Source organism: Mustela lutreola, chromosome 3 (assembly GCF_030435805.1).
Source record: "Mustela lutreola isolate mMusLut2 chromosome 3, mMusLut2.pri, whole genome shotgun sequence".
Lineage (NCBI taxonomy): Eukaryota > Metazoa > Chordata > Mammalia > Carnivora > Mustelidae > Mustela > Mustela lutreola.
Genome location: NC_081292.1, coordinates 53108497 through 53132467, shown reverse-complemented (window position 1 = coordinate 53132467; position 23971 = coordinate 53108497). Strand labels below are relative to the sequence as shown.

The window sequence follows — 23971 nt, the reverse complement described above, 5'->3', positions numbered from 1 at the left end:
CCAAAGTCTGGCATCCAAAGTTAACTGTGGAAAGACCAAATCTTCTGCCCTCTTTAGGGCAGAATGGGACAGAGCTGCCCTGGAACCAAACCCCACTGGATGAGACTAAAACAGAGAGGAGCGACATCCCAAGTGTGGAGAAGTGAGATGATCAGGCTCCATGCCAGGTACCCCAGGCACTAGGGAACCACACTGCAAAGATGAGCTCCCATAACATTTGGCTCTGATAACCAGTAAGGCTTAACTTTGAAAGCTGTTAAAGTCAGCAGGGTTTAACTCCAGGTACTTTAAAAATCAGCAGGCTTAGCTCTGGAAGAGCTAAGCCGCAATGGGAAACTGTCCTTGCCCTAAAATAACCCAAAACAAAAAACCTATAATAAATATCCCAGCCTAGATACAGCATAGAAGCAGCAATTTGAAAAGTGCCTGTGGTATACACAGAAAGAGACTTATTTACTAATCACAGAACAAGTGCTGGAGGGGCAGGAATCTTCAGGAAACTTCTCCAAGAACAAAAGTATACGCAGGCACCACTTCACTTCCTCTCCCCTAGCCTAAATAGCCTGACACATGTGGGAATCTGTGTAAACCCTATCCACCTATCTCACTAGCACTATATACCTCACCCTCCCCATACAGCCCACACCCACAACTTGGTGGGTATCCCCGAAAAGCAGCTCGTGCAAACAGCAGCAAACAGCAAACAGCCCCAGCAAGGACTAGCACCACTGCAAAGTGACTCTTTCTTGGGTAGAGGCAGGGATAACCCCACACACCAGCACACCCACAGTTCCAGCAACCAAACCTGTGAGCTGGCCACCCCAGGAGAGTGCTCTGCACTTGGTGTGCCTGCAGCTACAGCAAACAGACTGGGTATAGATATCTACTCTGACTGCCCACCCCTCCCACCAAAAAAAGCTTCTCAGGAATCCCCACAGGGAAAGTGCCCTGCCTTTTGAAATGCCCATAGCTAAGGCAAACTAGATGTAGACACCTCCCACATACAACCATACAGTAGTCTCAAGCCTCTCAGTGGTGCAGGACCAAACCTGGTATGATGTGCCCATAGCAAGCAAAATAAGACAGGTCATTATAGCCAACTGGACTAAAGGCAAATGTGACTGGGCCACAACAGCAGGTGCACAGAGCCCACAAAGACACCCCTGTAGTGCCTGTTCTGATGCTCGGGGGCACGGGGTCCAGGGCACAGAAGTTTTTCTTCATAAGGCCACTACTTTCAAGACCAAGAGACAGAGTTGACCTTCTTAATACACAGAACCAGAGTTTGAACAAATGAGGAGAGAGAAGACTATATCCCAAATGAATGAACAAGAAAAAAAATCGCAGCAAAAAAGCTAAATGACATGGAGATAAGCACTATGCCTGATAAAGAATTCAAAGTAACGGTCATAAAGATATTCCCCACTCAAGGGACTTGAGGAAAAAAAAAAAAAAAAGATCGCAGATCTTCAACAAAAAGATAGAAAATTTAAAAAAGAACCTAACAGAGATGAACTCAATAATGGGGGGAAAAAACACACTAGAGGGAATCAACAGAACAAAGGATTGAAAAGAACAGAGTGGTGATCTGTAAAACAGTAATGGAAAGCAACTAAGCTGCACTATAAATAAATAAATAAATAAATAAATGAAGGAAGGAAGGAAGGAAGGAAGGAAAGGAAACTCCATGATTTCATCAAGCATAATAACATAAGCATTATAGGGATCTCAGAAGGAAAAGAGAGAAAGAAAACTTATTTGAAAAAATAATAGCTGTTTAAAAAAAAAAAAAAAAGAAAAAGAAAAAATAATAGCTGAAAAATTCCCTAACCTGAGGGAAGAAACAGACCTCCATATTCAGGAGGCAGAGCATCTAAGGAAAGCCACATCTCCCTACATTATCATTACTTTCTGCCTCATTAATTATTAAAAGAATTGTAAAAGCAACAAGAGCAAAAACAGTTGCATACAAAGGAAACCCCATAAGGCTATCAGCTGATTTCTTGGTAGAAACTTTGCAGGCTAGAAGACAGTGTCATGATATATTCAAAGTGCTTAAAGGAAAAAACCTGCAACCAGAATACTCTCTCCAACAAGATAATCATTTAGAATAAAAGGAGAGATAGAGTTTCCCAGACAAACAAAAGTTAAAGGAGTTCATTACCACTAAGCTAGCTTTACACAAAATGTTGAAAGGAATTCTGAGTGGAAAGAAAAGGCCCTAACAGTAAGACAAATGAAAGGAAGAAATTTCATGAATAAATAAAAATAAATAATAAAGGTAGGCAAAATCTCTTAAAAAACCAGTATGGCGATGAAAACACAAAAGCAGTAAAATGAATTATACATACAATACTGAATCAAGGATACACAAAATAAAATTATATAAAATATAACATTCATAAAATGTGGGTAGGGGAGTAAATATTTCATACTTTTAGAATCTGTTTGAACTTAAGTGACCCTCAACTTAATACAGACTGCTATACCCATAAGATGTTATATATTAACTTAATGGTAACTGCAAATCTAAAACCTATAATAGATAAACACACACAAAAAAGGAGATAGGAATTAAAAGTGTAACACCAAAAAGCCATCAAAACAAAAGGGAAGAGAATAAAAGAAGGAATGGAGAAAAACAACCAGAAAGTAAGTCACAAAATGGCAATAAGAACATACCTATGAATAATTACTTTAAAGGTAAAAAGACAAAATGCTACAATTAAAAGATACAGGGTGACCGAAAAGATTTAAAAAAAAAAAAAAGAAAGAGAGAGAGAGAGACCTATCCATTTGCTGCCTATAAGAGGCTTACTTTAGACCTAAAGACATGTATACACTTAATGGATGGAAGAAGATTCCATGCAAACAGCAGTGAAACAGAAAGCCAAGGTAGCAATATTTAGTTCACATAAATCTGTCTTATGTTACAGTCTCTGTTTTAAAGTCTAAGCCTGGCATTATATAATGATAAAGGGAACATTCTAAAAAGAGGATGTAACAGCTGTAAATGTCTATGCACCCAACACTGGACAACCAAATATAAAGCAACTACTAACAGGCATAAAGGGAGAAATTGACAATAATGGTAGGTGGCTTTAACACAACACTTACATCAGTGTAAGACCATCCAGAGAAAAAAATCAACAGGAAACAGTACCTTTGAACAACACATTAGACCAATGGACCTAACAGATATATATACAACATTCTACCTGAAAACAGCAGAATATATGTTCTTTTCAAGTGCACACAGAACATTTTCAGATCACATGTTAAGCCATAAAACATATCTCAATAAAATCCGTAAGACTGAAATCCTACCAAGCATCTTTTCTGACCACAACAGTGTAACACTAGAAATCAATCACAAGAGGAAATCTAGAAAGAACACAAATACACAGAGGCTAAACAACATGCTAGTAGACAATCAATGGGTCAACAATAACAAAAAAAAAGTCAAAGAGGGAATAAAATCTATGGAGATAAAAGAAAATACAACTGTCCAAAATCTTTGAGATGCAGCAAAAAGCAGTTCTAAGAGGGAAGTTTGTATCAATACAAGCCTAAATCAGAAACAAGAAAAATCTCAAACACCTAACCTTACATCTAAGAAATCTATAGAAAGAACAAAGCTCAAAGCTAATAGAAGGAAATATTAAGGCTAGAGCAGAAATAGAGACTTAAAAAAAAGAAAGAAAAAAAGAAAATGTCAGTGAAACTAGGAACTGGTTCTCTGAAAAGATAAAGGTGATAAGCCTTTAGCCAGATTCAGCAACAAAAAAAAAGAGAAAGGACTGAATCAGAAGTGAAGGAGGATAAATAACAACTGATAGCACAGAAATGCAAAGGATTATAAGAATATTATGAAAATTATATTGGGCAACCTAGAAGAAATGAATAAATTCCTAGAAACATGTAAAAGTCCACACCTGAATCAGAAGAAATAGAAAATTTGAACAAACTAACTGCTAGCAGTGAAACTCAATCAGTAATCAAACTCCTAGCAAACAACAGTCTAGGACCAGATGGATTTACAGGTGCATTGTACCAAACATTTAAGGAAGAGTTAATACTAAAATAAATTTAAAAAAATAAAGAATATGTATTCTTCTCAAACTATTCCCCCCAAAAATATTAGAAGGAAAGCTCCCAAATTAATTCTATGAGGTCAGCATTACTCTGACACCAAAACCAAAGACACTACAAAAGAAGAAAACTACAGGTTAGTATCTCTGATCAACACAGATGCAAAATCCTCAACAAAATATTAGCAAGCCAAGTTCAACAATACATTAAAATGATCATTCACCATGATCAAGTGGAATTTGGTCCAAAGATGTAGGGATAGTTTAACAGTCACAAATCAATATCATACACCACATCAACAAAATGAAAAGTAAAAATCACACGATCATCCCACTAGAGGCAGAAAAAGTGTGACGAATTTCAACACCTATTTATGTTAAAAACCCTCAGCAAAATTGGTTTACAGGGAACATAGCTCAACATAATAAAGGCCATATATGAAAAACCCACAGCTAACATTATGCTCAATGGTAAAATACTGACTGATAGCTTTTCCTCTAAGAGCAGTAACAAGACAAGGATGTCCACTCCCATCACTTTTCTTCAACATACTGGGAGCCCTAGTTGCAACAATCACACAAGATAAAGGAATAAAAGGCATCCAAATTGGTAACGAAGAAGTAAAACTGTCACTACTGGCAGCTGCGCAGCTACTATACATAGAACACCCTAAAGACTCTACCAAAATACAGTTAAAAATGAGACATGTTTACACCAAATCAACTTTTAAAAAAGATTAAAATTATGTGATGCCTTTGATTCCAAATATGCTTTCCTGCCTATTTCTTACTGCATATCAGATTTAAGAAAGAACTAGTAACAAATGTTAAACAGACATTTGACTGCTTTTCAAATACATAAAACCAAGTTAACTTTAGCGGCTTTTGATAGTTTATATAAAGAATGGCATATGGAATTTTCCCCGTTTCTCATGGGCTATGTGATCGTTCATAGCTCATGTCCTAGAAAGCAAATATCAAGCTCTTTCATAAATGACCCCTTGGTATTTCTATTCAGACACAGAACTGCAGGCTGGAAGAACTGCTACCTACTGGCAATGCTTCTATTCATTTCTAATAAATATCATAGGCTCTCAGGCAAGGGGCCTGATAGTCAGAAAAGAACATATTCTTTTATGGACAAATACTGCCAGAGAGTACTTAATTATCAAATAATCAAGACTGTGCTATAGATTTTACAAATGTGTTCTGAAGTCTATCTTAGTCTGATCCATTTGGAGAATTTTTGGCATAAAGTAAAGAAGAACTATCTTCAGTATCAGAGATTTGAGTTTGCACTCCTACTTAGCTGCTTAAAACTATAATCTTGAGAAAGTTTCCTCTTCAAGTTTTACTTTTCTTGTCATCAAAATGGGGATACCAACTTACTCTGGACACTGTTGTTAATGGTTATAATAAATATATGCAAAGCCCTTAGGAGAGTGCCTAACATCTGAAAGGTCCTCAAAGACTATATTTAAGATGAAATTATTCTTTAAACCATGATGCCAGAAAACATTACAGAAGCAAATAGATGTGCATTTCACCTAAATAAGTCCCTAAACATTAAACTAAAGGAAATAGACCTGTAATGATTTAACTTTGCTACATAAATATCATTTACTAGTTAGGAACTTATTAGACTGTTTCTACTTGTTTAAAACATTCATTCAAATTATAACTCTCTTTAGTTTCATGTGCATGTGTAAATAACCCTTCCAAATTCACATTCAATCAGCAGAATGCAAAAGATCACAGAAAGAAATCAGTAAGTCAGCACTTCTTGGCAATATTTTCCTTGTTCTACCTTTAAGAACATACAAAAATAAAAGGGCACTATATACTTTTTACTTCAGACCATGGAAATAGAAAAGGTTAAATTTATAAAGCACTTGGGCGCCTGGGTGGCTCAGTGGGTTAAGCCGCTGCCTTCGGCTCAGGTCATGATCTCAGGGTCCTGGGATCGAGTCCCACATCGGGCTCTCTGCTCAGCAGGGAGCCTGCTTCCTCCTCTCTCTCTCTGCCTGCCTCTCTGCCTACTTGTGATCTTTCTCTGTCAAATAAATAATAAATAAAATCTTTATAAAAAAAAAAAATTTATAAAGCACTTATAGCTCTTTTATGAATAACATAAACATTTTATTGCCTACAGTTAAAGTCCTTGCTTCAAAATAGTGCTATAGCTACAGGCTTTTTTAATCATATTGCTCTTCCCTCAGGGATATCATTCTGAGACATTATATACCTTCTTTTCTTCTTCTTCTTCTTTTTAAGTAGGTCCCATGCCCAATGTGGGGCTTGAACCCATAACCCCAAGAATAAGAGTTGCATGCTCTAGACTGAATCAGCCACTCACCCGTAGGTCCTATACTTTCTTGACAGGAACTTTTTTTACTTTACTTATTACAAAACAGGTCACAGATCTACAGCCTAGAATTATAGTTTGTATCAGACCAAACTGTACATGTAATGTCCTGACTCCTAAAACGAAAATCTAATGTTGAAGACAGATAAATGGTCTGGAAGCCAGGGTTCTAGTCACATCTCCATCTACCTGTGTGATCTCAGACAGTCACTTTACCTCTCCGAACCTCAGTCAAGTCACCTACAAATAAGTCTGGATTATCATATGGTCTTTGGTCAGTTTTAAGAGCCTTTTAAATCAATATTTTCAGAAGGCAAAAGGTAGGCATAATTGGTAGTGAAATAAAATCCCCAAAATCTGTGGTTATTATTTTTCTCTATTTTTCTTCATGAAAACAACCACAATAAAGGTCAGGAGAATTCTACTTAACATACACATTAACTACACTAAATTCAAGAACCTCAAAACTCTAGCTTCCCTTTTAAGGACAAATGTTTATACCTGTTTAATATCTGCTTTTAATTCTTCATCTACAAAACTTCCATTATAGAACGACCCTCAGGTTTGGAACATAATAGTGGCATTCTGATTTAAAACTCACTATTTTCTTCCCCCCCAAAATAAAAATAAAATCAATGAGGACAAGTAAAACGTATAGGAACCATTCCTTCAGCAATTCTAGGAACTAGAAAACATAAATTCTCTGTAACTAGTGGGAAAACAGAAAAATCCTAATATAGCACTGCAAGCTTGAGGATACAGAGTTGGGGAGGGAGGCAGAAAAGATTCTGTCACAAGGAGGAGAAGGGAGCAGAAGAGCCAGAGGGAACACAGACAAAGCTACCTTAAGAAAGAGAAAGTGAGGAGAGGAAGTAAGATGGCGGAAGAGTAGGAGACTGAAATATCATAATATCCCAGGAGTTCAGCTCGATAGTTACCAAACCATTCTGAACACCTACAAACTCAACAGGAGATAGAAGAAGAGCAGCAATTCTAGGAACAGAAAATCAACTACTTTCCAGATGGTAGGACATGCAAAGAAGTGAATCCAAAGCGATGGGAAGACAGACCACAGCAGGAGAGGCCAGCTCCTGGCAAGTGAGAGAGCACAAAATTGGAACTTTTATAAGTCTGCTCCACTGAAGGATGTCGCTCCAGAGGCTAAGCAGGGGGGCGGGTAGAGCCCTTGCAGAGACAGTGTGGTTTCAGGACCTGCAGGGTGACAGAAAGACCAGGGGTGCCTGAGTATGGCAGAGCTCCCAGGTATCAGAGCAGGAAAGCCGGCTCCAGACATGGAGCTGAGGAGTGCAATCTCAGCTCGGGGTTACCTTAATCTGAGATCCGAGGCACAGTCAAGCCACTGCTCTTCCAGTAGGTACCCTACAAGTGGCAGATCCAGAAAGACCCCCTCCTTCCTCCTCTGAGAGGAGCAGCACAGGAGTACACTGCAGGAAACTGCTGGGTTTGGAAAGTCCAAACGGGGCTATGTGCCAGACATAGAAACACAGTCACAGGCAGGATGAGCACGGAATGTGGCCGGAGACCAGGGAGATGGGAGGGAGTGACTGCTTTACTCTCAGGGTGCACTGAGGAGTGAGGCCCCGAGCTCTCGGCTCCTATAGGCTGGAGACTGGGAGGCTGCCATCCTCATTCCCTTCCTCCAAAGCTGTACGGAAATCATTCAGGGAACAAAAGCTCCCGAGAGAAAACCCAAGCAGATTACTTAGCCTGGCCCCTGGCAAGGGCAGTGCAATTCTGCCTCAAGCAAAGACACTTGAGAATCACTGCAAAAGGCCCCTCCATCAGAAGAGCAGCAAGAACATCCAGCCAAGACCAAGTCCACTGATCAATGAGAACTGCAGAACTCCAGAGCTAGGGGAAAACAACACATAGAATGCATGGCTTTTTTCCCAAGATCCTTTAGTCTTTCAAAGTTAAATTTTGTAAATTTCTTTTTTTTCTTATTCTACTTTTTTAACTTTTCCTCTTTCCTATTTATATGGCTTTTAACAATTATATCTTATCAATACCTTTTTAAAAAATCTTATTAACTTTTCATTGTTATAGTCATATTCTGTCCCTTCATTGTATTTAACCTTATTTTTTGTATACATAAAGGATTTTTCTTTAAAATTTTGGGATACAATTTCTTCTAATAGATCAAAATATACCCTAAATCTAGCACATGGCTTTGTTCTAGTTTCCAGCCTGATCACATTCTCTCTTTTCTTTTTCCTTTTTCCAACCAACCTCTTATCAATTCCTTTTTCAGAATCATTTTGAATTTTCATCTTTACAGTCATATTCCAATGCTTCATCATGTCTACCCTTATTTTTGTATATATATAAGTTTTTCTTTCTTTAAAATCTCTTCTAACAGAACAAAATACACCCAAAATCAAGTGGTGGCTCTGTTCTATTCACCAGCCTAATCTTTTTTTTTTTTTTCTCCTTTCTTCTCCTTCCAGTTTCGGGTCTCTTCCAATTGGGTTAGTGTACATTTTTCTTGGGTCGTTGCTCACCTTTTCGTATTTTGTCCTCTTGTTTATCTATTCTTATCTGGGTAAAACGACGAGAGAAAACTCACCTCAAAAAAAAGAACAAGAGGAAGTACTGACAGCAACTGACCTAATCAATATGGACATTAGTAAGATGTGAACCAGAGTTCAGAATAACAATTATCAGGGTGCTAGCTGGGCTCAAAAAAAGCATGAAAGACACTAGAGAATCCCTTTTTGGAGAAACAAAATCCCTTTCTGGAGAAATAAAAGGACTAAAACCTAACAAGTTGAAATCAAAAAAGCTATTAAAGAGGTACAATAAAAAAATGGAGGCTCCTACTACTTGGATAAGCAAAGCAAAAGAGAGAATTAGTTATATAGAAGACCAAATGATGGAGAATAAAGAAGCTGAGAAAAAAAGAGATAAACAACTACTGGACCATGAGGGGAAAATTTAAGAGATAAGTGATACTGTAAGACAAAACAATATTAGAATAATCAGGATCCCAGAAGAAGAAGACAGAGAGGGGCAGAAGGTATATTGGTGCAAATTATAGCAGAGAATTTCCCTAATTTGGTGAAGGGAACAAGCATTAAAATCCAGGAGGCACGGAGAACCCCCCCCTCAAAATCAATAAAATAGGTCCACACCCCATCATCTAATAGTAAAACTTACACACTTCAGTGGCAAAGAGAAAATTCTGAAAGCAGATCAGGACAAGAGGTCTGTAACACACAACAGAAGAAATACTGCATTGGCAGCAGACCTATCCACAGAGACCTGGCAGGCCGGAAAGGACTGGCATGATATATTTAGAGCACTAAATGAGAAAAATATGCAGCCAAGAATACTATATCCAGCTAGGCTATGATTGAAAATAGAAGGAGAGATAAAAAGCTTCCAGGACAAACAAAAATTAAAAGAATTTGCAAACACCAAACCAGCCTTACAGGAAATATTGAAAGGGGTCCTCTAAGCAAAGAGAGAGCCTAAAAGTAACAGACCAGAAGGGAAAGGAAACAATATAGGGTAACAGTCACCTTACAGGCAATACAATGGCACTAAATTCATAACTTTCAATAGTTACCCTGGATGTAAATGGGCTAAATACCCCAATCAAAAGACAATGGGTATCAGAATGGTTAAAAAAAATACAAGACCCATTGATATGCCGTATGCAAGAAACTCATTTTAGACCCAAAGACACTTCCAGATTTAAAGTGAGGGGGCAGAGAACAATTTACCATGCTAATGGACATCAAAAGAAAGCAGGAGTAGCAATCTTTATATCATATCAATTGGATTTTAAGCCAAGGACTATAATAAGAGATGAAGAAGGACACTATATCATACTTAAAGGGTCTGTCCAACAAGATCTAACAATTTTAAACATCTATGTCCCTAACATGGGAGAAGCCAATTATATAAACCAATTAATAACAAAAGCAAAGAAACACATCAACAATTATACAGTAATAGTAGGGGACTTTAACACTCCCCTCACTGAAATGGATAGATCATCTCAGCAAGAGATCAACAAGGAAATAAAGGCTTTAAATGACAGACTGAACCAGATGGACATCACAGATATATTCAGAACAATCCATCCCAAAGCAACATGGAACATTTTCCAGAATAGATCACATCCTGGATCACAAATGAGGTCTCAACAAGTACCAGAGGACTGGGATCATTCCCTGCATATTGTCAGACCACAAAGCTCTGAAGCTAGAACTCAATCACAAGAGGAAAGTTGGAAAGAACTCAAATACATGGAGGCTAAAGAGCATCCTACTAAAGAATGAATGGGTCAACCAGAAAATTAAAGAAGAATTGAAAAAATTCATGGAAACAAATGAAAATTAAAACACAACTGTTGAAAATCTTTGGGACACAGCAAAGGCGGACCTGAGAGGAAAGTATATAGCAATGCAAGCCTTTCTCAAGAAAAACGAAAGGTCTCAAGTACACACCCTAACCCTACATCTAAAGGAGCTGGAGAATAGCAAAGAAAGCCTAAACCTAGCTGGAGAAGAGAAATAATAAAGACCAGAGCAGAAATCAATGAAATAGAAACCAAAAGAACAGTAGAACAAATCAACAAAACTAGGAGCTGGTTCCTTGAAAGAATTAAAAAGATTGATAAACCCTTGGCCAGACTTATCAAAAAGAAAAGAGAAAGGACCCAAATAAATAAAATCACGAATGAAAGAGGAGAGATCACAACCAACACCAAAGAAATACAAACAACTATAAGATCATATTATGAGCAACTCTACTCCAGCAAATATGACAATCTGGAAGAAATGGATTCATTCCCAGAGACATATAAACTACCAAAACAGAACCAGGAAGAAATAGAAACCCTGAACAGACCTATAACCAGTAAGGAGATTGAAGCAGTCATCAAAAATCTCCCAAGAGAGAAGAGCCCAGGGCCAGACGGCTTCCCAGAGGCATTCTACCAAACATTTAAAGAAGAATTAATACCTATTCTCCTGGGACTGTTCTAAAAGATAGAAGTAGAAGGAAAACTTCCAAACCTATTTTATGAGGCCAGCATTACCATGACCCCAAAACCCGACAGACCCCATCAAAAAGGAGAATTACAGGGCACCTGGGTGGCTCATTGGGTTAAAGCCTCTGCTTTCGGCTCAGGTCATGATCCCAGGGTCCTGGGATTGAGCCCCACATCGGGCTCTCTGCTCAGCAGGGAGCCTGCTTCCTCCTCTCTCTCTGTCTGCCTCTCTGCCTACTTGTGATCTCTGTCTGTCAAATAAATAAATAAATCTTAAAAAAAAAAAAAAAGGAGAATTACAGATCAATATCCTTGATGAACACAGATGTGAAAGTTCTCACCAAAATGTTAGCCAATAGGATCCAACAGTACATTAAAAGGATTATTTACCACGACCAAGTGTGATTTATTCCTGGGCTACAGGGTTGGTTCAACATCCACAAATCAATCAATGTGATACAATACATTAATGAAAGAAAGAACAAGAACCATATGATACTCTCAATAGATGCTGAAAAAGCATTTGACAAAGTACAGCATCCTTTCTTAATCAAAACTCTTCAAAGTGTAGGGTACATATCTCAATATGATCAAAGCCATCTATGAAAACCCACAGCAAATATTCTCAGTGGGGAAAATCTGACAGCTTTTCCACTCCGGTCAGAAATACGGCAGGGATGTCCACTATCACCACTGCTATTCAACACAGTACTAGAAGTCTTAGCCTCAGCAATCAGACAACAAAAAGAAATTAAAGAAATCTGAATAAGCAGAGAAGAAGTCAAGCTCTCACTCTTTGCAGATGATATGATACTTTATGTGGAAAACCCAAAAAATAAAGACGCCACTCCAAAACTGCTAGAACTCATACAGGAATTTAGTAAAGTGTCAGGATATAAAACCAATGCACAGAAATCAGTTGCATTTCACCAACAGCAAGAGAGAAGAAAGAGAAATTAAGGAGTCAATCCCATTTACAGTTATACCCAAAACCATAAGATACCTAGAAACAAACCTAACCAAAGAGGCAAAGGATCTGTAATCAGAAAACTATAAAGTACTCATGAAAGAAATTGAAGAAGACACAAAGAAATGGAAAAACGTTCCATGCTCAAGGACTGGAAGAATAAATATGAGGAAATTGAGAGGAAGGGTGGGGGGCTGTGAAAATGTCTATGCTACCTAAAGCAATCTACACATTTCATGCAATCCCTATCAAAATACCATCAATTTTTTTCAAAGAAATGGAACAAATAATCCTAAAATTTATATGGAACCAGAAAAGTCCCCAAATAGCCAGAGGAATGTTGAAAAAGAAAGCCAAAGTTGGTGGCATCACAATTCCAGACTTCAAGCTCTATTACAAAGCTGATATCATCAAGACAGTATGGTACTGGCACAAAACAGACACACAGATCAATGGAACAGAATAGAGAGCCCAGAAATGGACCCTCAACTCTATAGTCAATTAATCTTTAACAAAGCAGGAAAGAATGTCTAATGGAAAAAAGACAGTCTTTTCAACAAATGGTGTTGGGAAAATTGGACAATCACATGCAGAAGAATGAAACTGGACCATTTCCTTACATCACGCACAAAAATAGACTCAAAATGGATTTAAGACCTCAGTGTGAGACAGGAACCCATCAAAATCCTTTACAAGAACACAGGCAGCAACCTCTTCAACCTCAGTTTCAGTAACTTTTTCCTAGAGATGTCAAAAAGGCAAGGGAAGCAAGGGCAAAGATGAACTTTTGGGACTTCATCAAGATCAAAAGCTTTTGCACAGCAAAGGTAACAGTCAGCAAAACCAAAAGTCAACTGACAAAATGGGAGAAGATATTTGCAAATACATATCAGATAAAGGACTGGTATCCAAAATCTATAAAGAACTTATCACACTCAATACCTAAAGAACAAAGAACCCAATCAAGAAATGGGCAGAAGACATGAACTGATGGCCAACAGACACATGAAAAAGTGTTCCATATCATTTGGCATCAGGGAAATACAAATCAAAAGCACAGTGAGATACTACCTCACATCAGTCAGAATGGCTAAATTTAACCAGTCAGGAAATGACAGGTGTTGGTGAGGATGTGGAGAAAGGGGAACCCTCCTACACCATTGGTGGGAAACAGTATGGAGGTTCCTCAAAAAGTTGAAAATAGTGCCACCCTATGACCCAGCAATTGCACTACTGGGTATTTACCTTAAAGATATAAATATAGTGATCCAAAGGGGCACATGCACCCAAATGTTTAGAGCAGCAATGTCCACAATAGCCAAACTACGGAAAGAACCTAGATGTCCACCAACAGATGAACGGATAAAGAAGATGTGGTATATATATACAATGAAATACTATGTAGTCATCAAAAGAAATGAAATCTTGCCATTTGCAACTACATGGATGGAACTAGAGGGTATTATGCTGAGAGAAAGAAGTCAATCAGAGAAAGACAATTATCACATGATCCCACTAATATGAGGAAATTGAGAGGAAGGGTGGGGGGCTGTTTGGGGTTGGAAAGGCAAAAATGAAACAAGATGGGATCAGGAGGTAGACATACCATAAAAGACTCTTAATCACATGAAACAAACTGAGGGTTGCTGGCGCGGTAGGGATAGGGTGGCTGGGTTATGACACTGGGGAGGGTATGTGCTATGGTGAGTCCTGTGAAATGTGTAAGCCTGATGATTCACAGACCTGTACCCCTGGGGCAAACAATACATTATACGTTAATTAAAAAAAAAAAAGGGTAAGACAAACATAAAAATGCTGAACAACATGTAAAAATTGCTAATTCATAGTCCTGCTACAGGGAAGGGGCTGGGAAAAAAAGTAGAACCTCAACTCACAGCCACAAGGAAGCTACACTTCTTGGGGAGAGTCAGATAAGATCGGTTATTCTACATATATGTGGATTCTAAAAACAAAACAGGATAAAAAAACAACTGAGCTCTTAGAGAACATATTGGTGGGTGCCAGGGGTGGGAGGTTGAGGGGATTGGCAAAATGGGTAAAGGAGATCCAAAGGTACAAATTTCCAGTTATAAAATAAGTCATGGGGATATACTACACAGTGACTACAGTTAGTAATTTTGTACTGCATATTTGAAAGTTGCTAAGAAAGTAGATCTTAAAAGTTCTCACCACAAGATGAAAAAAATCTGTATGTGGTGATGTTAACTAGACTTACTGTGGTAATCGTTTCACAATATATCCAAATATGAAATCACTATTCTGTATACTTGAAACTAAAATAATTTGTCAATTTATTGCCAAAAAAGAGAGAGAGAGAGGGGGGTGGCACCTCTTTTAGACAAAGAATTGATGGAAAAGAATTAGGCATGAAAAAATAAGGATCCTGTAGAAATGAAAGCGAAATAAGACAGGCCAACCCTCACCGCCCACCACAATTTAATAGATTATCAGAAAGGAAATTGTACAGAAGGTCAGAACTGACAGCAAAAACAGGTACCAGAAACCCTGATCACAAAATAAAACAGAACCGAAAAAAGGAGACCATAATCACATAAAACTACTATAAAATATCAGGTATTTGTTAATGAAAGTATTTGGGATTTTTTTTTTTTTTTTTTTTTTTTTTGCCTGATACAGTCTCCCCCCAAAACTCAACAATGAAGCTATAAAAAACTGAAAATGAAATCAATCCAACCTGAATTGAATATCCTCAAATAAATATTTGTAAATATGGGGGCAGGGGAGGGTGTTAAATGAGAAATACAAAAACTACTGCAGAAACTGTGGGGGGAGGGTGTGGAGAAAGACAGAAAACAAGAAATGAATGAACCCAGAAAAGGTGGCGGAAGGGAGAGACAAAATTAAATCAGGAATGAAATCCCAATCACAAGGTACCTGAAGGACAACATATGCCAATAAAAATCTAATCAAAGGCAATGAAGAAAGGAAATACAGTAAAGTAGTAAAAATGGCTAGAGAGAGAGTAGCTGAGAAAGACCCAAAGGAAACAGCATTCCTACTAGTGCCCTCATGAAAATGAAAACAACAGAAAATGAAAATGAGAACTGAACTAGTATTTAAAACTATAACTCAAAAAAATTCTCCTGGATGAAAAAAACCTGAATATACATGTTAAAGGAGGAAATTCTGCCAGAATGAACAATTCCAAGATCTGTCCTTGTAAAGCTATTAGCCATGGAAGATTAAAAGAAAAAAAATTTCTCAGAGTCTCCAAGTAAAACATGAAATTTTTAAAGATTTATTTGTCAGAGAGAAAGAGAAAGCACGTGTGAACAAGCACACACAAGCAGGGGGAGCAGCAGGCAGAGGGAGAAGCAGGCTCTCTGCTGAGGAAGGAGCCTGATGTGGGACTGGATCCCAGGACCCTGGGATCATGACCTAAACCAAAGTCAGACGTTTAACCAACTGAGCCACCCAGGCATCCCAAAATATGAATTTAAAAGCCAAGAAAATTAGAATGGCATCAGATTTCTCAAAAGCAACATACAAAGCAAGGCAACAGTAAAACAGCATTTTCAAGACATTTAGTTCATACTTTTTCTTAAGGATATTATAACCAACCAAGCTGTTCAAGTTTCAAGGCCAAAGAAAAACAGTACGGAATGTGCTAGAACTCATGGAGTTTTTTATGCACATGTGCTCTTCTCAAGGAATCTATAGAGGATGAGCTATAAAACGCTTGCTGTCCTTTCCTAAAGTCAAGCAAAAAACTAAGACCAATGTATGAGACAGGTGAAGTAGACAAAAAATAAACAACATAATAAGGTTCATCTTTAGGCTATATATCAAATACTATACCCTAATAATGGAGAATATACTTTTTTTTTAGTATGTACAGAACTGTCCCCAAAATTAATCATATACTAGGCACAAACAAAATATTAGTAAGCTCAACAGCAGATTCATTACAATGTAATAAAAATTAAAATTAAAAATGAAAATTTTTAATGCAAAATTAAATTAAATCATTAATTAAATCATGAAATTTTTTAAAAATTAAAATTAAAAATAAAATTTTAAAATTAAAATTAAAAATGAAATTTGAAAAAAAATCCTTATATAAATTTAAGAACACAACTCTCAGGTAAAAGAGGAAATACAAATTACAGATTTTGTGAAAAATAATTAATGAAAACCCTACATATTAGTATCTGTGGGATACATTTAAAACAGCAGTAAGATAAAAATTCATAGCCTAAACACTTATATTAATAAAAAAATTAAAGAATAAAAATAAATTCAAGACAGAGAGGAGAAAAACTGTATATCAGATTAATAAATCATAATCCTGGTTCTCTAGGGGAAAAAAAATGACAAAATACTAAGTAATTTAATTAAGATTTCCAAAAAGAAAAAAGCACAAATATAAAAAAGAACAAGTAACAAGGAAGAAGTAACTATTGAGAGAAACCAGAAATAAATTTTAAGAGTCTACCTTGTATTCTTCTATGCAAATAATTTGAAAGATGAGGGGAAGTGGATAATTTCTTAGGCTGTGGAAATATTCAGATCAAAAGTGGCTGAAGAGATGTGACAACTATATTCATGCTTGACCCTACACTGACTTGCACTGGAGGAAGAAAATGCTACAAAAGACATTGTTAGGTCAACTACAGAAACTAAATATTGATGGTAGATTAGATAAAATGTAAATTTATAAAGTCAACAACTATATTGTGGTTATGAAAAAAAATCCCTAATCTCAGGAAATAAATTGAAGTATTTTGGAGTAAAGAGCCATAATATAACTAATTTACCCTAAAACAGTCCAGAGGAAAAAAGGTGTATATGCACTTGTGTATGCACGCATTCATGTATATATACACACACATACACACAACCACACACACACACACACAAAGGAAATGATGAGATGATAAAGCAAATGGAGTATAATGTTAACAACAGATAAATCTGAGTAAAGAGCATCCTTTTTTTCCCCATTATTTCTGCAAATTTTGTCAAGTTTGAAATTGTTCTCAGATAAAAAGGTTTTATAAATTATATTACAAAATTATAATTATGGGAGTGATCCTAAGCCTGTTAATGGAAAATTTATTCTGAAAATGTTAAATTCTCTGGAACTTTAGGGAAGAAATAAAAAGAGCTTACCCATGAATAGGAATGCACAAAAGCTTTTCCAGATTAGAAAGAACAATTCTTACAGTCTCTGGTGTTCTGGAAGAGCCAAACTCTGTCACCAACAGTGATTTGGTAATATCTAAAAGAAAATGTTTTAAATAATCACTAAGTTTAGTAATAAGAACTCTGATTTAAAAATGTGATCCTTGTAATTCAAAATAAAATAGGACAATTTTCATCCCTCGTTCTAGTTGTACCATATTTCTTTCATTCTAAGCCTTGAAGTATTAGAATTCTGGTAAATGTAATATCTTTAATAATCAAGGAGTCTGCTTCTTTGAACATCCCCCCAAAATATAAAATATAACCAATCTGCTTACATGCATGATACCTTTAGTGGGAAATAAGCAAATACCTTAATTTAAAAAGAATTTACAAAATAAATAATTTAAATATCGGTTTGAAATAAAACAAAAGTTTAAACTGAATGGTGGCTGACCTCCATTTACTAAATTGATAGATTACCCAATATTTTCCATTCCGTCTTTGAAACAACATGATTGAAGCTCTTAACACACTCAACACCTTTGGCTAAGAGACTCCCTGTGTAGCATACCCTACACTTCATCTCCTTCCACTAGTATACACTTACCAGCTTGTTCTAAACATGTTCACAATTACTGTTTCTTCTAATAATCTGATAATCTAAGAATTATAAAATGCAAAAAAAAAATTACAAAAAGGGAAAGATTTAGTTTCTACAAAAGCTACCACATTACTTTTTTTTTTTGCATTTAAAATGCTTCAATTTTTTTTTATTTAATTTTTTTTTCAGTGTTCCCAGATTCATTGTTTATGCACCCCACCCAGTGTTCCATGTAATAAAAGCCCTCCTTAATACTCACCACCAGGCTCACCCAACTTCTCATCCCCCTCCCCTCCAAAACCCTCAGTTTGTTTCTCAGAGTCCACAGTCTCTAATGGTTTGTCTCCCCATCCGATTTCCCCCAACTCACTTCTCCTCTCCATCTCCCATGTCCTCCGTATTATTCCCTATGCTCCACAAGTAAATGAAACCATATAAGTGACTCTCTGCTTGACTTACTTCACTCAGCACTTTGATAAGATGCATGTTTTTTCACATGTTATCTTAAAAATTAGGATATATCCCAATCTTTAGCATCCTAGAGTTCAATAAAAAGAAACTAAAAATCTGCTCTCAACTTAAGTGTCTGAGGAAAAAAATTATAGAAGTATAGGGGGATTCTGAACTTAGACTGATTTGCAAGTATCTTTAAGTTCTTGCTGCACTTAGAATCTGAAGTACAAACTGTGGGAGATGTTGGACATAGTTTATGGAAAAAAAGGGACTCAAAAGTTCAATGAGCTGTCACATAGAAGACAAAATGCCAATCATCAAGGTCGTAAAAAATATACAGACCTCATTTTTAATGATTCCCAACATTAACAGAATTTTTCCCCCTAAGATTTACAGTCTATCAACTGGTCCCAGTGACATCAGATCAGAGGAATTTGACAAAGAATTTGAGATGCAGTGGCTGAAACAATAAACGATGAACTTCACAGGGGTAGGAAGCCATTCTTATTCATCTTTCTATTCCCAGCATTTAGCAAGCTGGTGAGTCTGAGTGGTGTTTGCTGGACTATACTTTCTTCCTTGCTTCCACTACCACATTCAAAACTGTGGTGGAAACAAAAATGTAAAGGGAAAAGACATGTAATTTACAAATCTGTTAAAAACTGCGAGAACTCCATTGGTTAACTCAAAAATAATGAAAAACACGTAAAGAATATCAACCACACCAAAAATGAGAGGATAAACCTACCTTCCTGTTGTGAAACCTGTAATTTTTGACCATTACAAAAGGCTCCCTTTCCTTTCCTGCCAGTATACATCTTATCCTCCAGGCAACTGTATACCACTCCAAATTCAATCTGCGGAAGGAAAAAAGTTTCCTTTATCAAACTTGAGTATTTTTCATCATTAAATCAATACTTTTTTAAAGACAGTAACAAAAAAATCTGTATACTGAGAATGTTTTCAAATAACTATTATGGGATACTTAAAATGTTAATTTCCAGCTTAAACAGAGGAAAGAGGTCATCAGACGTGAATCATTGACTCTTGTCCCATCCATTTCTCAACTCAACCCACCTTGACCTCTCACCCTCCTGCCTCAGATAGGTAAGTATTTCCTACTTTCTAAGGTGAATCTTCCTTCTTTATTGATTCCGACCCTCTCAAATGTCTTTGAAATACTCCTCTACCAACTGATCCTCCTCCTCTCAGATTTCCATTCTGATACTTTCACACCAAATTTCTACCTCCCCCACAAAATTTTCAAGATGTTATCTTCTCCTTTTCCCTTCACTGCCTAAAGGGTAGTCTATACTTCACCTCTTTTATTCTCCTCTTAACAAAAAATACGATTTGGCTTCTGCCCTGATCACACACACTTCCAAAACTTCCCTGAAAGAAATTACCTGTGAACTCCTACTAACCAAATACCATCTCCAAATATTGGCGACTGCTGACCATCATCCATACTTTATTACATATTTATAAATGGAAGTACTGGATTATTACTTAATCCAGTACTTATTTCTTAATCCAGAAACATGGGAGTACTGGATTATTATTTAATAATTATATTTAATAAATAATATTTATAAATAAATATTTATAAATAAATAATTATTATAAATAAATATTATTTAATCCAGTACTCCCATGTTTCTGGCAGTATACATAGTCCTACCTCTTTCACTAATCTGTTTTTGTGTCACTTTTTCTGAGGACCTTGTTCTCTGTCCAACCCTTAAAAGTGGTGTAGGTCAGGATTTGTTCACTCTTCCATTTCTTCAATCCCCTTCTTGGATGTCTATATTCTTAGAGGTTTGTTCTTTCCAGTTCATAAATTCAACTACCACATTTAACTGTGGCCTGTACCACCTACAACCATACTATCACAGGGCAGAACCTATGCGTCCATTAATCTTGCAGAAATCTCAACCAAAGAGGTCAAAGATCACTCATTACCTGATCACACATCATTCCTTCCCCAAATGTCTTCTTCAAATTTTATTTTTTGGTTTTATTTTTGGTTCTGGCATTTCCTCAGCCACCCTCACTGCCCCATCTTAGTTCAGAATCACCCACCCTGCCCCTCTGGTATGATCTCTGCACTGCAAGAATTATCTGTCACCCTGTACTTGAAGAACCTCTACTGGTTTTCTACAGCCTAAAAATAAATGTTCTGGCATAGACAAGCCACAGTGCCTCACAATAAACCACAACTAACTCGCCTCATCATTTCTACTCCTGCCACTTTCAGAGTTTACTCTCAATGAATATCTCGTTCCCTACACACATCATGCTCTTCTCCAAGCTGTTCTGATTAAAATACTTTCCTCCGTTTCTTCTTTATCTGAAAAATTCCTCCTTTTCTAAAACCCAACTTACATGACCAAACTCTAAAGACCCCTTCTGTTATGAAGATTTTCCCCAAACCACTCTTGGGCAGAACTGGATACACCCTCTTCATGTTCTCACAGCATTTGTTTCATAGTTCCACTATGTATTTATCTGTCTGCCCATCTAACTTCAGCATGAACTGTGAGTTAGTTCAATGGCAGGGCAGCACATAGCCCAAGGCTGATTATAGGGTAAAGGCTCCTTTAGCTTCTTTCAGAAGTTCTCACTAATTAGTGCAACCCTGTGCCTAAGATGTGTTTTTATTTTCACAGATTTTTTATCTCTCCTGTATACATACTGATTAAATACATCACAAGCTCCTGGAAGTCAGGTATGACAGATGTTAGTAAACATCATTCATTGCTGGATCAATGAAATAGCCAAACAGCAAGGAAATGCAATAGCTACAGCTTGTATTCTACTAGGTTTCAAATTAAGCAAATATTTGGATTCCTGAACATACTCAGCATTTCCCAACCATGTTCTGGCCCCTACCATTTTCTGGTCTTTCAAAGTCTCCCTTCACAGACACCTTAAGGCATTCTTAACTCAAATCCCTCCACTTGCATCTAGCATTTCAGATCACACATCAGCTCCTATCACATCTGACTCTATCACATATATAATGGTGATTAAATATGAATTGTATTTCAGTCACTTATCTGTATTTTTTTCTTTTAATTATTGCTTCTCAGAGATTAAATTTTCTTTACTGGAAAAAGCATCACGCCAATTCTAACAGTTCTGCAGCTTACTTTGAAATAATGCAGCTATATAAATTGAATATAGAAACAAACCTAAATTTATGTACTCTTTCTTAGAAAATGAGAGCAAGGCATTTTACTATAAATTTAAACAGCATACCTTTTTATTTACAGTGAAGCCAATCGAAACAGCTACAAAAGGAAATCTTAAAAAAACACACACACACATATACAAGTTAACCAAGATAAAAATTACTTTCAATAAAGATGTTTTCTCATAATGTAAATGACTACAGAATTTTTCATATAGTTTCAACCCTCCTCCCACAGAACAGTGTGTATAGTATGCACAGACTATGGGGACAGGTGGGACATGTATATACGTACACACATTCAAGATGCTTCTAGCTTCTACAGACATGAAACATCTTTGAAAGAATTCACAAGAAATAGATAACAGTGGCCACCTCCAGAGACTGGTGGTCACCTCCTGAGAAACTGGGGTCAGAAGTGGAGGGACACTTTGCACTGCATGACATTTTATATCTTCGGAATGTCAAATGCCACGAATATAGTAACTGTAAAATACTTTTTTCAAAAAATACGGAATTTAAAAAATTTTTAATTGTTCATGATTAAGAAGTCTCTTTCCTTTGGTTATTTCTCCCATAGTCAGGACCTATAAACACAAATACCAAATTGTACAGAACAAACTGTTACTTGTCTTTAATACCAAATTTGGAGTTTCACACGTGAAAAGTAACTGTTAGCCACAACTATTGCTATGGCCTCATGACAGTTTGAACACATACATTGTAATTTTTGACTCAAGAGTCAAGATGAATAAAATAAGACAAAATGTGTTCAACTACTGAAAATAAAAAGTTTAATATTTAATAATTTTCATTTTAACAAAAATGGGACCATAGTATCCACTCTGTATTAGAATCTTGTTATATCAGGAGCATCTTTCCACATTAACACTCCACATATAGATTCTAGATCTTAGCTTTACAGACTTTAACAATTCTGTAGTAGTAAAGATACGTATAGCTACACAGCAACTTCAAATATAACATTTATGTGTAATCCCAACAAACTAGGCTACCCATTTTAACTGTCACTGGCAAATCCCTCAGGCTTTCTTTTAGTGCTAATATACTGAGTTACATACTTACTTTGTGCCAGGCACTATACAAGGTCTTATATAAAAGTATTACTCACTGAATCCCATGAACAAACAGTTCTATAAGGAAGGTAGCATCAAAATGTCCATTTCACATATTAAACAACAACTGAGGCTTAGAACGATTATAACTTGCCTAAGGTCACAAAGCCTATAAAAAAGCATCTGAAATCAAGCCCAAGTCTGTTGAGCCTAAAGCACACACTCTTTTTAATAGTTTCTTCTCCTGGACTGAACCCACTCTATACAGACAACACTCTCTATGACCCCCAAAATTGACTCCATTAGTTCCTTAATCTCAAAGTAGCAATACGGCTTGCTTACATTTCTATCGGGCTCCACCAGTGAGAAAAAGAATGGTGAACAGGGCCCCTCACTGCCTAAGCCCACAGCATGAATATTTCATCATCTCTTCCATATCTGATGAAAATTCTGCATGATACCTTTCACTCTACAAACTATATAATTCTCTAAAGTATCTGGGTCCATTTAGTTAATATACAAACAGTAATTACAATATTAACATTTTTAAAAAACATACCTATGTACAAAATTTGTTGTCCCGTCAATAGGGTCAATGATCCATGTAGGGCTGTCAGTTAAGACACTTTTTTCCCCAGCTGCCACAGATTCCTCACCAATGAAACTACAAGCAAGAATGACAAATTCCAAATCTTCACACTGCATTCAGCAATTTTCAAACTTAAATATTTCCTTAGATTCAGAGTCTACTTTAATACATAACAAAAGTCCACACACCACTTTTCTATTGTTGTTCCTTCTTCCTTCAGACTGATAAAGTGAGAAAACTTTATTTCTCCCAGAGCAAAGTCATGTGAAAAATAAAATTCAGATTCTCAAATGTAATACCAGGGTTAAGTAAAGGCACTCACATGTGAGCATGCACTCACATTTGTTGCAGATGAGAACTTACTAAGAAAATGTGGTGGTTTTAAAAAAATAACTCTACACATTCTCTCATGCTCTTCTCTTTAAGAGGTAGAACTTGACACCCCTT

General features: G+C 36.6%; 1 protein-coding gene across 2 annotated transcripts in view; it reads right to left on the bottom strand.

The window, feature by feature from the left end:
- IMPA1 (inositol monophosphatase 1) overlaps positions 1-23971 on the bottom strand; it is a 34484-nt gene that overhangs the window by 5100 nt on the left and 5413 nt on the right. For both annotated transcript variants that reach the window (XM_059166136.1, XM_059166137.1), the window contains exons 4-7: positions 23495-23599; positions 21928-21973; positions 19415-19523; positions 17598-17706 (exon numbers count right to left, since the gene is read on the bottom strand). In XM_059166136.1, the coding sequence (XP_059022119.1) occupies positions 17598-17706; positions 19415-19523; positions 21928-21973; positions 23495-23599 (369 nt within the window). The remainder of the gene's footprint in view (positions 1-17597; positions 17707-19414; positions 19524-21927; positions 21974-23494; positions 23600-23971) is intronic.